Source organism: Chenopodium album, chromosome 1 (genome assembly GCF_948465745.1).
Source record: "Chenopodium album chromosome 1, dcCheAlbu1.1, whole genome shotgun sequence".
NCBI lineage: Eukaryota > Viridiplantae > Streptophyta > Magnoliopsida > Caryophyllales > Amaranthaceae > Chenopodium > Chenopodium album.
Genome location: NC_137834.1, coordinates 78724080 through 78740178, shown reverse-complemented (window position 1 = coordinate 78740178; position 16099 = coordinate 78724080). Strand labels below are relative to the sequence as shown.

At 33.5% G+C, this 16099-nt stretch overlaps 2 protein-coding genes across 2 annotated transcripts; both read left to right on the top strand.

Annotated features, from left to right (window-relative positions):
* The first annotated feature begins 2699 nt into the window (after positions 1-2699).
* On the top strand, positions 2700-8220 carry LOC145606562 (lysine histidine transporter-like 6). The gene is made up of 8 exons (XM_081662393.1): positions 2700-2809; positions 2962-3101; positions 5593-5976; positions 6701-7094; positions 7385-7490; positions 7602-7693; positions 7788-7856; positions 7958-8220. Exons 1-8 carry the CDS (start codon positions 2783-2785, stop codon positions 8054-8056), a joined length of 1311 nt encoding a protein of 436 aa, XP_081518519.1. The 5' UTR covers positions 2700-2782; the 3' UTR covers positions 8057-8220.
* Positions 8221-9794: 1574 nt separating this feature from the next.
* LOC145558148 (ATP-dependent Clp protease adapter protein CLPS1, chloroplastic-like) lies at positions 9795-15994 on the top strand. Its single transcript, XM_081619285.1, has 3 exons — positions 9795-9976; positions 13908-14055; positions 15535-15994. Exons 1-3 carry the CDS (start codon positions 9913-9915, stop codon positions 15794-15796), a joined length of 474 nt encoding a protein of 157 aa, XP_081475411.1. The 5' UTR covers positions 9795-9912; the 3' UTR covers positions 15797-15994.
* Positions 15995-16099: the final 105 nt, after the last annotated feature.

Genomic DNA, 16099 nt, shown 5'->3' with positions numbered 1-16099 from the left:
TTACTTTTTTTAAAACAAAAATTAATAAATAATTTAATCTACAGGGCAAAATTTAGGGAACGAAAAGAGTAATAATTTTAATCTTAAATATGATTATATATCACTCCTACATGGGACTTTGAGGGGCTCTACAATCATCAAGTTTTGGTGCTACTTTTGCTTATCATTGGTTGAAATCTTAATTTTGAGTAAGTTTACATTTTCGTTGCTTGATAATTACCCACACGCGTTTGTACAATCAGTGGGGGACACTACCAATGATTTTTTGACTGACGATTAGCAACTCTAATCCACTTTTACTTCATAAACTAACCCACTAATCAGCTTCTAAATCACTTATTAGTAATCATTGCTTACCCTACCTACCTAACATTCTACTAAATTTTAAGCAGAAATATCTTTAAAATTTTAATGTTGTTGATAGGTTACATAGGTACCCTTTGGATTAATTTGATTAACTTTAAAATGTACCAAACTTGTTAATTAGCAATAAACGCAACCTAGTTAATCACTAATCACATAAAAATTAATGTATGTCTGTCATTTCTACTAAGCCAAATAGAAGAGATTTTGTCTTTTCTTTTGGGGAGGAAGCAAAATTCATGTCAAAAATTAAATTTGAGGGAAACTATTGGGAGTTCATAGTTATAAATTAATAATCAAGCAGACAAGGAGATTGGTCAAAAAAAAAAAGGGTGAAGTTGAAGAAAGAAACTAGACATTGATTCAAAAAGAGTAAAAGACAATAATGGCCGTAATTAAAAATGGACAACAAATGACTATACTTTAATGCTTAACAAAAATGGAGTTGATATGATGAGCTTTTTACATTAAAACTGATCTAATTTAGGTACAAAGGGTTATTTTATGCAAAGAGAGCAATTTAATATCTATCAATGAAAAACATTAGTAAGTACGAAGTATATTGTAATGTAAAAAAGGGGAAAAAAAAATATAAAGTAACTTTTGTTTTAGATTTTTCAGAAAATCAGCTATTGGAATGACTTTGATCATTTTGAAATTAAATTTACATTCGTGCTATAATATTTAGGAAAATTTGTCAAAAACCACCTTATAAAAACACTTTTTTGTTTAATAAAAAAAAACTCCTTATAATTTTTATTTTTTATTATTATTATTTTATTATTATTATTATTATTTTTATTATTATTTTTTTTTTTTTTTTTTTGCAAAATCATATATTAATCAATTTTTTTTTGGGGAGTCATGATACCTAAATTTAAGCCCGTTTTCCGGCGTTGACTACCTCAATCCCACCCACAAAACCAACCCCTCCTCAGCCCCACTCACGAAATTACCCCCTCATTAGCCCCACCCACAAAACCGCCTCCTCTCTTCATCCCAACCAAAGAAATGAAACCCCCTCCTTTCCACCACCCCTCAAAATCAGGATTTAGAGTGGTAAGGGCAGTAGAGGAGGGTTTAGAGTGGTCAATGTTATGAAAGGGTGGTTTTGTGGGAGGGGAACGATTTTGTGGGTGGATTAAGGTAGTCAACGTCGAAAAATAGGGTCAAATCTTATTTTCTGTCATAAAGGTATGACGTTGTAAGAAAAAATTTGGTTAAGGTATGACTTTGTTAAAAAAAAAAAAAAATTGAAAAAAAATTATAAGGAGATTTTTCCAAAAAAGTGCTTCTATAAGTAGGTTTATTTTTTACAAAAATTTCCTAATATTTATTTTATACCCGTTTTTTTTTCCCAAAGTTTTTGTATTCTTAACTTCCTCTTAACATTTGTACCTCACACTCTCACAGAGTTTCCGGTCTTAAAGGTATAGCAAGCTAACTGTGAACACTTGGCAACATAAGTTGTTAGTATTTACGTATCACGAGTATTGGAGTTTAATAAGGATGTATCATGGAATTATGTTTGTTGCAGAAATCAGAATGATAGATTTAATGACCACATGTCCGCATGGCTGGACTATAGTATTATTGCTGAAATACTTTATATATACCAAATACTATGTAGATTACATGAGTTTGTAACTTTGTATATTAGAGAAGGGGAAAAAAACAGAGATGCACTCGCGTCGTGTGTATAATAAACATGCTAGCCAATACATATTTATGGCTAGGTTTGTGTACTTTGTTACTCGAGGTTCAACGTGTTACGTGTTTTAAAAAAAATTACAATAACCATTGAACATTACAGTTAAGCAAAAGAGCTTGAACCATAAAAAAAAAATTGAAGCTCCAACTCCAAGAAACAAATAACAAATAAATCAACTTCAAAAAACCGCTAATTTTCATGCGTAAAATAAATTCTCCAAATAAGTTATTCATTATCATGTGTATTATGAGCATTGTGTATTTGAATGCATCGTTTTAACTATAACAGACACCTTAAAAAAAAAAAGTCAAGTCTTTCTCATTTGCAAAAAACGTTCAATTTTGAGACCCTACTTTTAGGATCCCAAATGTCAATTTTCCTTCCTCCCCACACCCTAAGCACATACACCCTTATTTTGGGCTAAAAAAACAACCCCAAAGCAAAACCCCCATCAATTAGCTTCATTCTGTATTCGGCTGCTTAGCTTTCTTGTCCCAAATTGAGTGCTTACCATTTTCCAATAAACTCTTTTCTACCTTTCTTTATTTCATCATGCTATTATGCCTCATTATGCTTCACTACTCTTTTTGCAAAGTAGTCTCTTAATTATGATTACTCTTTATTAGCTACCTCAAAATAAATACCCTCCCACCAAACAAACCCAACTTTACAATAGTGTTTTCATCTCTTTGAAGGTCAGTCCAAATTATGGTTTCTACTTCTCCTGAACCTAAGGTATGAAAATGGTTATAACATGCATATATTTTATAATCCTTATTATATAAATGTATATATAATTCTGCTGAATTCATGAACCCATGCAAATGTTGAACTGATAAATTTTATGAATCCTAACATTTGTCGTCAAAAACTTAATATTTGTACAGGAAGTATTTTCTGTTGACGAGTGTCAGGATAAGGGTCCTCCTCGTCGAGCCAAATGGTGGTACTCAACCTTCCACACCGTCACCGCCATGGTCGGTGCCGGTGTTCTTAGCCTCCCTTATGCCATGGCTTACTTAGGATGGTAAATTTTTACTACTACAACTTATTGATTTATTTTCCTTACATTTTTTTTCATGTACCTGTCTGAAATCAGTTGTTACATAACTTTCATTTGTTGTTGGCAGTCTATAAGACACAAAATTGACATTTATTTAATTCTCATCAAGCAAAGTTTTTTTTTTTTTTTTTTTTTTTTTTTTTTTTTTTTTTTTTTTTTTTTTTTGGGCTGAAAACATGCATTGAAATAAGGAAGATATTTCAATAGTTACCATAAAATTGTAGTTGTTATAAATATGTTAAATCATACCTTTATTTCTTGGGGGCAATCGTGTCCATTAATTTACTTGACAATTGACATTAGTTCTGTTTCAATTGTTTGGAAAGTATTCCAAAAAAAAAATTAAAAAAAATTAAAAAAATTACTTGACTACAGAATCATAAGATTATATTTTTCCTTAACGTTAAATAAAAAAGACAATCAAAGGGTCTTTCGAAAAAGAAAAAAAAAAAAAAGACAATCAATCAATAAAGCTATACTAAAGGCGAAACTAGGAATGACACTTGTCATTTCTTAGTTAAAAATTTTCCCGCCTTTTTTTCTTTCCTTTTTAGTCTTTTGCCATATTTTAATGACATCCATTTTATAACCTAAGATAATAGTTATTTCCATTTTGACAATATATTTAATTCAATTATACTCAATTAAATTTTTTACACATATTCTATATACGAAGTACTAGGAAACTTTAAGTTACAAAAATACTAACATAGATTGTATTGGAATATATTATTTTACAAGATTATTATAATATTGTCAATATCAATTTTTTTTTTCCTTCAACTTTTATCATATGATAATAAAATTTATTTTAATTAAAAAAGAAAAATCATTTTGGTACCATACTTTGTATTAATCTTAAAATTATACATAATGTTTATAAGAAAATAATAATTTTGTAATAGTATACTTTACATAACATATATTGGAAAATTAAACCTAATTATTCTAAATATTTTAAAACCCCGGCCTACTACTCATTAAAACATATTTAAAAAGTTGATTATTGAATACTAATTATCCTAAAGTAAAATGAACTCAACTTAATTTTCATATTATGTCGATTAATGTATGTCAACAATTTAAGGACAAATGTATATGAGTTTGTATATTGGTACTAATCTAAGTTTATTTTTTAATTTTCTTATATAAAATTTTATAGCTTTTAATTTTCTATTACTATATTTATTTATTTATACAATTCAATTTAATAACCTTTATGTATTTAGTATTGGTATAAACTAATTAAAATTCAAATTATTTGTTTACAAATAATTTTTTTTTTTGGATAAATTATTGTTGAATTAAACCATTATTTATTATTTATTTGCTATAAAATTTAATTATGATCGTGCATGGCACGGGACTTAACCTAGTTAAAGGAATATATGTGAAAAGTATAAAGTTTTAACATTAAGGACCTCGCTCTTCTCTTCGGCTTAATTAATTTCAGTTCACTTTAGTTAGTTCGATTAGTTCAGTTCAACTCCAATCAATTCAATTTTGTTAGTTCATTTCATTTCCTACTTTCTTTTTCTCATAAAATATTCAGTTTAGCTCAGCTCCAGTTCAGTTCAGTTTAATTCAACTCAGTTCTGTAAATCAAAACAGACACTAAGACAAAACGAATGAAGTATATTCTTAAAACAAAGCTAACAAAATACATATATTGTCAATATTGATAATGTTTAATCATGATGATAACTCCCTTGTTCTTTTTTATCTTTCTACAAGAGTAAATTAGGTAAAACATCATATTAGGTATTTAATTTTGCTAGGTAGGAACTAGGAATTGACATGTTGGTCTATAAAACATCATATTAGGTATTTTAATAACTTCTAGGTACTTATGTAACACTTGTTATTGATTGTTTAATTGATTGACATAAAATTACGAAATGATAACTATGTCTATTACTCCGTACTACGTAAAAAAAGACAAAATTGAAATCTGATCTAAAATGTGGCACTGTAACAAAATTGTATTTCCTCCGTTCTGTTAATATTGCAACAAGGAGGAAATTACGCATCCCGAAACACCTTTTATATGTTAAATATCTATAATTGTGTAAGAGTAAAAATTATAAAAAGTTGATATTGTGAAAGGATTTTATGAGACGAATCCAACAAGATCCCACTTGACTATATTTTGCTTCAACTCTTCAAGTATAACTTATATTATATGGTCAAACAAGAGTGATGAATAGTGCAAAAAGTTCATTGTTGTAATATTAATAGAACAGAGGAAGTATTTCTCTAAAAATAAAATAAAAATTGGGTACTACTGTTTCTATGTCCAAACCAAACAATCACTTATACTTCGTATATAAAATGGACAAATCACCTGGTATACAAAGTATATAATTCGTATTTTAGTTATAATACCTTTTTTTTTTTTTTTCCAATTTCATTGGTTTACGGCTATACAAGGTCTCAATTCTAAATAATGTTACAGGGGACCAGGGACTGTAGTAATGATACTATCATGGTGCATCACTCTGAATACAATGTGGCAAATGATACAGCTGCATGAATGTGTTCCCGGGACACGCTTCGACCGGTACTACGACCTCGGTAAATACGCCTTCGGGCCGAAGCTCGGCCCTTGGGTGGTGCTCCCTCAGCAGCTGATTGTTCAAGTGGGATGTGATATTGTGTACATGGTCACTGGAGGAAAATGCCTCAAGAATTTCATGGAAATAGCATGCACCAACTGTGTTAAGCTTAGGCAGTCTTATTGGATCATCATTTTTGGGTCAATCCATTTCTTCCTTTCTCAACTCCCTAACTTCAATTCTGTTTCTGCTGTTTCTTTAGCTGCTGCTGTTATGTCACTCAGGTATTTTATACAGATATACTACACTATTAATTTGGTTTAATTTGTTATGTCTTATTCAAATATGTAATTTGGTTTACATACTTTACTATGATTAGTTGATTGCCATAGATTTTGGAAACCTTAATTTTTATAAAGTAGAATAGATACCTAAAAGATTCTTAGTTGGTGAAAGCTAATTTTGTCACTTTGAGTAGCTTAATTTAACAAGATAACTTACTCAAAACCAACTATAGTAAGGTAAACTATCACTTAGCTTGTCGCACTCAAATGACCAAATTAGCCTTATTTAGCTTCGTGTTTTTGATGTTGTAGACGAGATTTGGCCATCAATTTTGAGCACCACTTTCAAGACTTTACCAACTAAGCTAGTTGACATCCACAAACCACAACTATACTTTATATTATTGATTTATCGGGATTGCTATTCTGAACTCGCTGCACTTAAATGACCAAATTAGCCTTATTTAGCTTCATATTGTTACTGATGTAGACAAGATCTTATTATTAATTTTGAGTAACACTTTCAAGACTTTACCAACTAACCTAGCTGACATCTGTAACTTTGCTTTTTATATTATTGATTTATGGGGATTGCTATTGCTAAAAAGATGTGCTGCTTAAAAGGCCTCATTTTCGTGAATAAATTGTACTCTTTTGTATACATAAATTTAATTGATAACACTATTCTGTTGCTGAAGATATGTTTTGCAATTGAAACTTGCAGTTATTCAACAATAGCATGGGTAGGTTGCTTAGCCAAAGGTCAAATTGAGAATGTGAACTATGGTTACAAAAACACAAGCAACGTTGACTTCATGTTCAGAGTCTTCAATGCACTAGGACAAATTTCATTTGCCTATGCTGGACATGCAGTTGTGCTTGAAATCCAGGCTACCATGCCATCCACTCCTGAGAGACCATCGAAGGTATCGATGTGGAAAGGCGCCTTAGGTTCCTACTTCGTAAATGCACTCTGCTATTTTCCTGTGGCATTTATAGGTTACTGGGCATTTGGTCAAGATGTTGATGACAATGTGTTGGTAGGACTCAAGAAGCCTGGTTGGCTTATCGCCTCTGCTAATCTAATGGTTGTCATCCATGTCATTGGCAGCTATCAGGTAATACTTTTTGTGTATCTGATTTCTGCAGGATCTCGGTAAAGCTCCAGTGTACAGCCTGACGCCTTACAAAAATCACGAAAAATAAGTATTAGATAAGCTCATCTGAATTCAATTTATATCTAAATTAAGTTCAGATAATGAAAAGTATGTTGTGAATAAGGGCTATTAAGTTCAAATACTGTAAAGCCTATATCCAAAATAGGATCAGTGTTATTTATAAGGCTAAAAACTCCATTAGTCATTTGATTGTAAGTCTGACTTTATTAAGATGAGATTAATGTATGCAGGTATATGCAATGCCCATCTTTGATATGCTGGAGAATTTGATGATAAACAAACTAAAATTCCCACCAGGACTTACTCTTCGACTCATTACTCGAACAATCTATGTTGGTAATTTGACTAAATTTTTTATCTTCACAGCTAACCTCAATTTTTTTACAGAAATTTTTTCTAATGACCATAGTCATGATTGATCACTACACATGCCTTATTGCCTTGCAGGGTTAACATTATTTCTCGGAGTCACTTTCCCTTTCTTTGGAGATCTCCTCGGTTTCTTTGGTGGATTCGGCTTTGCTCCAACCGCGTACTTTGTAAGCTCTTCATGTCTTCCCTACGTCCTATTCTTCATGATAAACCCCTGACAAAAAAACAGAGTTTTAACTTTGCTGAGGGACATCGTTGCAGCTTCCTTGTGTCATTTGGCTCGTAATCAAGAAACCAAAGAGATTTAGCGCTTCTTGGTTCATCAACTGGGTACGCCTTTTGACCATTTTCTTGCTGATTATGCATACTATATTATGCTAAACCTATTATATCATTGGATAAAATACCATTTCATTTGTATTATTTTTCAGGCATGTATAATCATTGGGGTGCTCATCATGCTGGCATCAACCATCGGAGGGCTTCGAAACATCGTTATGGACTCCTCCTCTTACAGCTTCTACTCCTAAGTAGAACATAATCTTTGTAAGACTGTAAGAGCTAAGCCAAGCAAATGATCCATCATTGTAGATCGTACATTCGTACCCAGACGATGACTTTGCTTGATTATCTCGATCTAGATAAGGATAAATGATGTGCTGATAGATTTCAAGATAGAAAAATTTAGAGTTGAAATGTAGGTGTCAAATTAATCAAGAACATATGTTCAAAGTTAAATGAGTTAAAACTTGTACGGTATGTTATATCACCTTACTAGTTACTAATAAAGTTGTATCTTTAGTCTACACCAATGGATTCAACATCACATACATCATAAACTTACTTACCTAAAGTTTGAAATTAATTACCAAGTAATTAATTCTCATGACATAATCAATGTGAAGACATTCAACACGTCTATTATGAATATAACATTGGCCTATACAACACTACTGTCTCCTCTTTAGCACATGAAATTTCAAACCACATTGCAAGTAGTTAAAACATTTGTTGTGACTAATATATTGCAACATGAGTGCCCAAATTAAAATTTAAATAATATCTTAGATCACTTTGTTGAGAATTTTAATTTTATTATACCCTTTTTAATAAATAATGCTAAATAGGTGGTATGAGTGTGGATTCAGGAAGAGTAAGATTTTAAGAAAAAATGGTTTAGGTAAATTGAGACTTTACAAATACGGGGTAGAAATATGTTGCAACCTGACAAGTAAATTACAAATGATAAAGTACAATACAGTGTTCTTATACATGGTTGGTCACATGGTGTGGACATCTATTATAATGAGGGTTACTTCATTAGTGTTATAGAGTTTACTCGGTTAGTTTACAGGAGTTATATCGTCAATGTTATAGGAAATTACTCAGACAGTGTTTTAGTCAAGGGCAGAGTCAAGGGCGCTGGTGGAGGCCTGGCTCCCGTGGCCCAATCGCCAACCCCTTTATTTTTAAACCGATCCCATTTAATAAATAGTATAAAATGTTAATTTCTGTTATATATAGTTTTAGTGATGTTGAGTTATTAGCTCAATTGGTTATACCCTTATAGTTGTCAATGCTAGACCCAAGTTCAAATCTTATAAGCCTCAATTGCTTCTTTTTTTTAACCCATTTCAGCTTCTTTTATAGTTTTAGGGCATGTTCACATTAATGAACTGAACTGAACTCAACTGAATTGAACTGATTGGAGTTGCACTGAACTGAACTGAGCTGAAATGAATATTTTATGAGAGAGGGGAAATTAGGAGCTGAACTGAACTGATTAGAGCTGAACTGAATTGATTGGAGCTAAACTGAACTGAAATTAAGTAAATATGAACAGACCCTTAGTCAAATTGAATTAATACCAATGCATAAAAAAAAAAACTTTTACAATAAGAAAAGCGTATATACAATTATTCATTACTATTTTACTTTATATGTAGTATAAGTCTTGGCCCCCTAAATTTATTTTCTGGCTTCGCTCCTTATTTTAGAGGTTACTCGATTGATATTATTAATTTATAAGAGTTATCCGATCGATATTATAGGGGTTATTTTATTCTTGTATAAGTAATAAGTGGCCACATACTATGGCTAGCCGTACAGAAAACACGCTGATATTTATTTATTTATTTATTTGTATAACCCGATTACCCGGTTTACATAAAACTTTGATTAAAAAAAAAAAAATCAAATGAGACCCAGAAAATGGGTAGTGGACAAATGAGAAAAATGAAAGGCAAAGGCATCAGACTCATACACGCGCACAGCACGGCCATCACAATTTACACAAATTCTCAACACAAAATCTGACACACACAAACACTGTGAACTTGCGAAGAGGAGAGAGATAACTCCATACACCCAACAAAGCTTCTCTCTAATGGAGACTGCGATTGTTGCCAGATTAGCTCTTTCCCCCAACCATGTTCTTCACCCTATTTCTGGTATTTTCTCTTTCAACACCCTTTTTTTTTTTGTTAATTAAGCTTCTAATTTATTGACTCTTTTGTTATTGCATTATTATTTGCATTACATTTGATTGAATTCAACTTTGTTGCTTCAATTTTTTGTTATCGGAATTTATTGTTTGACTTTATTGTTTTGATTGAATGAGCTTTGATTTTCTGGGTTTTGTTATATGTATTGCGTTTTTTTTGGTTGCTGTGGATTTTAATTTTTGATGGAAAATGATATACTCTGCCCTAAATTAAGAAATTTAAAGTAAACATTGAGGGTTAATTAAACATTTTTATCATTAATTGATGCGTAATTTTGTCACAATTAAATGTGTATATCAAAATTAACTTTATGCAGTTGATTAACTTTGTGGATCCTTTTTATGCTGCAGTTAGAGGTATATTAGAGCTTTAATTCTCTCTTTCTTCGCTTTTCTCTTACTTTAGTTTGTAAACTTGTTAACACTTTTTCTGTAATTCTTTAGAGTTTTTAATTGGAATTTTCGTGTTTATTAAAATGTTTTTTGGGATTTAGGTGTGGTAATATAGTTGGAGAATCACCTTGCTCCTAGCTTTCTATATAATTTGATTTGCATTGAATTTCGTAGTCATATCTATTTTAGGTTGGAGCTTTATCATTATAATTAGGTGATTCTATAATGATTTGCTCAAGGTAATGAATTCCGCAAATGTAATGCCTTGTTGTAAACGTAGATTTAAACTGGGCGTTTGCTCACACTGAAGCCATTCTGTGATGGTTTTACAGTTTGTCATTCCACTAAAAGTTAAGACATAACATGTATTTTTTATAAAAATAATTCTCAACTTCTGTTTTAGGTCGTCTTTAGAAATGTTTATTGCTCTTGAATGTAGCTTAGGTGTATAAAAAAAAATAACTCTAAACTCGTGTAGGGAATTATAAATGTATAAAATCTCTTATTTCATCACAGAATAAGTGAATAACAATGATGAAGTGAATATATTTCAAATTGCCAATCGGTGCTTCGACCATTAAGCATGGCATATCACTCATGAGAGGGATTCACACTTGATAACTTTTCGGAATGGAGCAAATGCAACTCAAATAGACTTCCTGCTCACAAGGAGCATAGATAGACAAAGTTGCATAAACTGTAAGGTTATCCCAGGGGAGAGTGTGGTCACCCAACACCGGCTATTGGTAATGACTATTCGTCTGAAAGAGAAGGCGAAGAAAAAAGTTAGACAAGAAGAACCAAGGATAAGATGGTGGACCCTAAGGGATGCAAAAGCTAAGGTTTTTACAGAAAAGGTAATTGAAGAAGCGGATTGGGATGGAGAGGTGGATCCGGACATGACTTGGTTACGAATGAAGAACTGTTTCCTAAGAGTGGCCAAAGAGGTCTTAGGGGAAGTAAGGGGAAGAACTTCGGTACAGAGAGATACTTCGTGGTGGAATGAAGAGGTGAAAGCAGTAATTAAGCAAAAAAGGGAATGCTATCAAGCCTTAGGAAAATGTAGGAGTGATGAAACCTTTGCAGCGTATAAGGAGGCTAAGAGCAAGGCAAAGGCAGCTGTTCGCCAAGCAAAAGAAAAGGCATATCAGGAGGTTTATGAAAAGCTTGATTCCAAGGAGGGAGAAAGGATCATTTATAAGATGGCAAAGAGAAGACAAGAGGCAAGGAAGGATATTGGCATGGTGAAGTGTGTCAAAGATAAGAACCAAATGGTCCTAGTGCAAGAGGAGGGCATCAAGGACAGGTGGAAGGGGTACTTCGATGAATTATTTAATGGAAGTAATGGAGTTGTGATAGGAGATACCTCTATGAGTGATGAAGAAATCAACATGGAGTATGTGCGAAGGATTAGGAGAGTAGAGGTGGAGATTGCACTGAGGAAGATGAAACCTAAGAAGGCGGTTGGCCCTGATGGGGTACCGATAGAGGTGTGGAGGTGTTTGGGTAAGATTGGTATTGATTGGTTAACAAACCTTTTCAACAAGATATGGACGGCTACAAGGATCCCACAAGATTGGAGGAAGAGCACCTTGGTCCCGGTTTATAAAAACAAAGGAGACGCTCAAGATTGTTCTAACTATCGAGGAATTAAGCTTATGAGCCATACTATGAAGTTGTGGGAAAGGGTGATTGAACAAAGGTTGAGGGCATGCACAAGCATTTCAGATAACCAATTTGGTTTTATGCCTGGGAGATCTACTATGGAGGCAATCCATTTGATAAGACAAATGATGGAGTTTTATAGGGTAAAGAAGAAAGATCTTCATATGGTCTTTATTGATTTAGAGAAGGCATATGACAAGGTGCCAAGAGAGATACTTTGGTGGGCAATGTTGAAGAAAGGTATCCCACGAAGGTATGTAGACCTAGTTAAGGATATGTATCGGGATGTGTCAACAAATGTGAGGACATGCGGAGGGTTGACAAAAGATTTCCCTATTACAATCGGATTGCATCAAGGGTCTGCATTAAGCCCTTTTCTTTTTGCAACGGTTCTAGATGAATTAACTAGACCAATTCAAGATGAGGTTCCATGGTGTATGCTGTTCGCAGATGATATCGTTTTGGTGGATGAGACTAAGGATGGGGTTAATGTCAAGTTGGAGCAATGGAGGCAAAGGTTGGAATCTAGAGGGTTTAAGCTAAGTCGGAGTAAGACTGAATATTTGGTATGTCGTTTTGGCACTCAGAGGGGGACAAGCAATGAAGTGGTGAGTTTGGATGGAAAGGATTTGACCATGAGTGAATGTTTTAAGTACCTAGGGTCGATCATCCAGAAGAATGGTGACATTGATCAAGACGTGACCCACAGGATTAAGTCAGGGTGGCTTAAATGGAGAGCGGCCACGGGAGTGTTATGCGACCGCAGCATTCCCTTAAAGTTGAAGGGAAAATTCTACAGGACTGCCATAAGACCAGTGTTGCTCTATGGTACAGAATGTTGGGCTTCTAAGAAAGAGCATATTAAAAAGATGGAGGTTACGGAAATGCGCATGTTAAGGTGGATGTGTGGAAACACTTTAAGAGATAGAATCAGAAATGAGGTTATTCGCAAGAAAGTAGGTGTGGCGGGCATTGTAGATAAATTAAGGGAAAATCGTCTGCGTTGGTTTGGACATGTAAGACGGAGACCCGAGGGTGCACCGGTGCGAAGAGTGGAAGAGTGGGACCATGGAGGGATTAAACGAGGAAGAGGGAGACCAAAGATGACTTGGTTGGAAGGAGTGAGGAAGGATATGAAGTGCATGGATTTACGTGAGGATGAAGTCTTGGATCGTAAGGGATGGAGGAGAAAGATTTATGTTGATGACTACACGGAATAATCAAATTTGGTTCATGTTAGCCGACCCCACTTTTGGGATTAAGGCTTTGATTGATTGATTGATTGATTGATTGATTCTTTTCTAATGATTGGAAATTTCTAGTTGTCTGTGAAAGTCTGGACTCAGTGTGAATGAAAGAGGCTAAGGCCCAAGTCACCTTCCAATGAACAGGCTACTCTCGAATTTCTGTTTGACAAGCTCTTTGGACGCCTTATTTTTCCTTGTGACTTAAAACAAATTAATAACTTTTGCGGTAGCATTTTCTTTCTAGTTTTTCTTATATTAAATTTATGCAGATCGGTAATCTGTCGTGTTTTAGTTGCTACAGAATCGGCTTGCAGGAATGCTTGTGTATGTGACTGTGTTTTCTAATCTCTTTGAACATTGGTTTTAGATGTAAGGATTATGATAGTTTTTGCTTGGTTGCTTTAGTGATGCAAACTTTGGATGCCCTTTTACCCTTTAAGTCCTCATTGCTTGATGTTTTTGTTGGATGTTTGATTGTTTGGTTTATCTTCACTCATTGGAGCAGTTGACTGTGATTTATTAAAAGAATGTGTTATGTTATTACTGGAATGATCTTTCTGGATTTATGCCCAGGGGATAAACATTATTTTTGTAAAGGATTGTGCCACCACCGCGGATTCCTTATGGCTGTGTCAGCTACTGGATCTTCTAAGGGAGGAGTATTAGACAGACCTGTAATTGAGAAAACTACCCCTGGACGTGAATCTGAGTTTGATCTGAGGTGCTAATACTAATAATGCCTTCCTTTTATCTTTGATAACATTAGAAATGCTTCTAACACAAAAATGGAGTTTATCTACTATTTGTATTTGTGCATTTTTTGTTGGGAGGGAAATATATATATGGCCTATGTTTAGGTGAGCTCACATGGAGTTATTTTGAAGCCTATCACCAACATCTTGTTATCACACGACAGAAAGATGCAAATCTAGAGAAATGAATTTTGGGATTTTGGCTGCATGTAAATTGCAAAATGGCATTGCAAAGTGATGAACCTTGTAAACTTTTCGTCCCTCTTAAGAAGTGTATCTTTTGGGTCATTTGATGGACATTAATACTGATATAGTATATTGAGAATAGTGGAGGATGAATAATTGTTATTACATCACAAATTATATTCAAACAAGTTAATGGGACATACTGTATAGGAAAGTGGACAGTCACTTTGAGTCTGAAGTACTATGTTTTATGTTATGGAAATAACTAGAGCTTATTCTGTCTTCTATGATTGGGCTCCACTTTTAAGGAGCAATAAGTGACTTGATGCATCTAGTCTACTCTTTCCTTACTCTTGGAGACTATAGCCCTTAGCTGGTTTATACTATTGCCTTTCAGGTTCATCATCGATTGGTTATTTATATGTGTTGAACAGTCTGTTAGGATGTAAAGAAAATAAGGTTATGATGGTTTCGTGCGATTTGACCTTTTGAGAGAGAGACTGCAAAAGGTTGTTCATTGATAATTTTTTGTTGTCCTTCCCTCTTCAAGGTATTTGTTAGATATAGTTTAATAAGTACTGCTCTTTTGAAAAACTGTAACATTCCGAATAATGTTGTTATTAACTTTTTTTTTTTTTTTAATTTCTCGTCTGTGTTTCAACGGTTTGTAAGATGAAAAAAAATAGGGAGTTCAAAAAAAATACCTAATTCAGGGTCTAAAAGACAGGCCTTGCTATTTTGTGGCAGGGGAGGAGAAAGTTAGCAAATAGGATTTCTGTGTATTTGGGTAGGGGCATAATCTTGAAGTAGATCGATTGCTCTATTAAGAAGCTAATATTATAGTGTTAAAAAATATTCTAAAGGTCAAGTAAAATCCGTTTTATAATGTTCTTGTCCTTGTCTAAACCATTTTTCTATGCTGAATATACTTGTTATCATATATGAGACTCATCAGTAGGTTCTGGTCCAAACTGCTGAATTTGGGTAAGAGCATATTCTTGAAGTCAATCGATCGCTCTAATATGAAGCTAATATTATAGTTTTTTTATTTAATAATAATGGTAATAATTTATAGGTCAAGTAAAATCTGTTTATAATGTTCTTGTCCTTATCGAAACCAATTTTCTATACTGAATATACTTTGTGTTATCGTATATGAGACTCATCCATAGGTTCTTGTCCTATCTGCTGAATTGAACTTGCGAGACTTGAAAATATCTCTGTTGACAAGATTTAAATCCCATAAATCTGTTTTGTTTTAGGAAAACAAGGAAAATAGCTCCTCCATATCGTGTACTACTGCACAATGACAACTTCAACAAAAGGGAATATGTTGTGCAAGTACTGATGAAGGTTATACCCGGAATGACAGTCGACAACGCTGTAAACATCATGCAAGAAGCACACATCAATGGCATGTCAGTGGTTATAATATGTGCTCAGGCTGATGCTGAAGACCATTGTATGCAGCTGAGAGGCAACGGGCTGCTGAGCTCTATTGAACCTGCAGGCAGTGGATGCTGAATTGCGAAAGTGTGAAAGAGAGGCCTTGTGGTTGTGGGAAGGTCAACATAGTTGTATAATGTTTATAAATTACATCTACATATGTACATATCTGGTAGCCATTGCCCATGTGAACCTTGGTTTTTGTTGTGCTCAAATTTAGACAAGATTTATCTTATCAATACATAATATTGCTCTTACTTGACTATTTGGATATTATTGCTTTATAATTTCCAGTTGCAAATGTTTAGTGTCAATAAATCGTTATGCAGATCGTTGGCTGTGCCTACAGAGTGCATTGAGAAAATGGCTAATCTTCTTGAG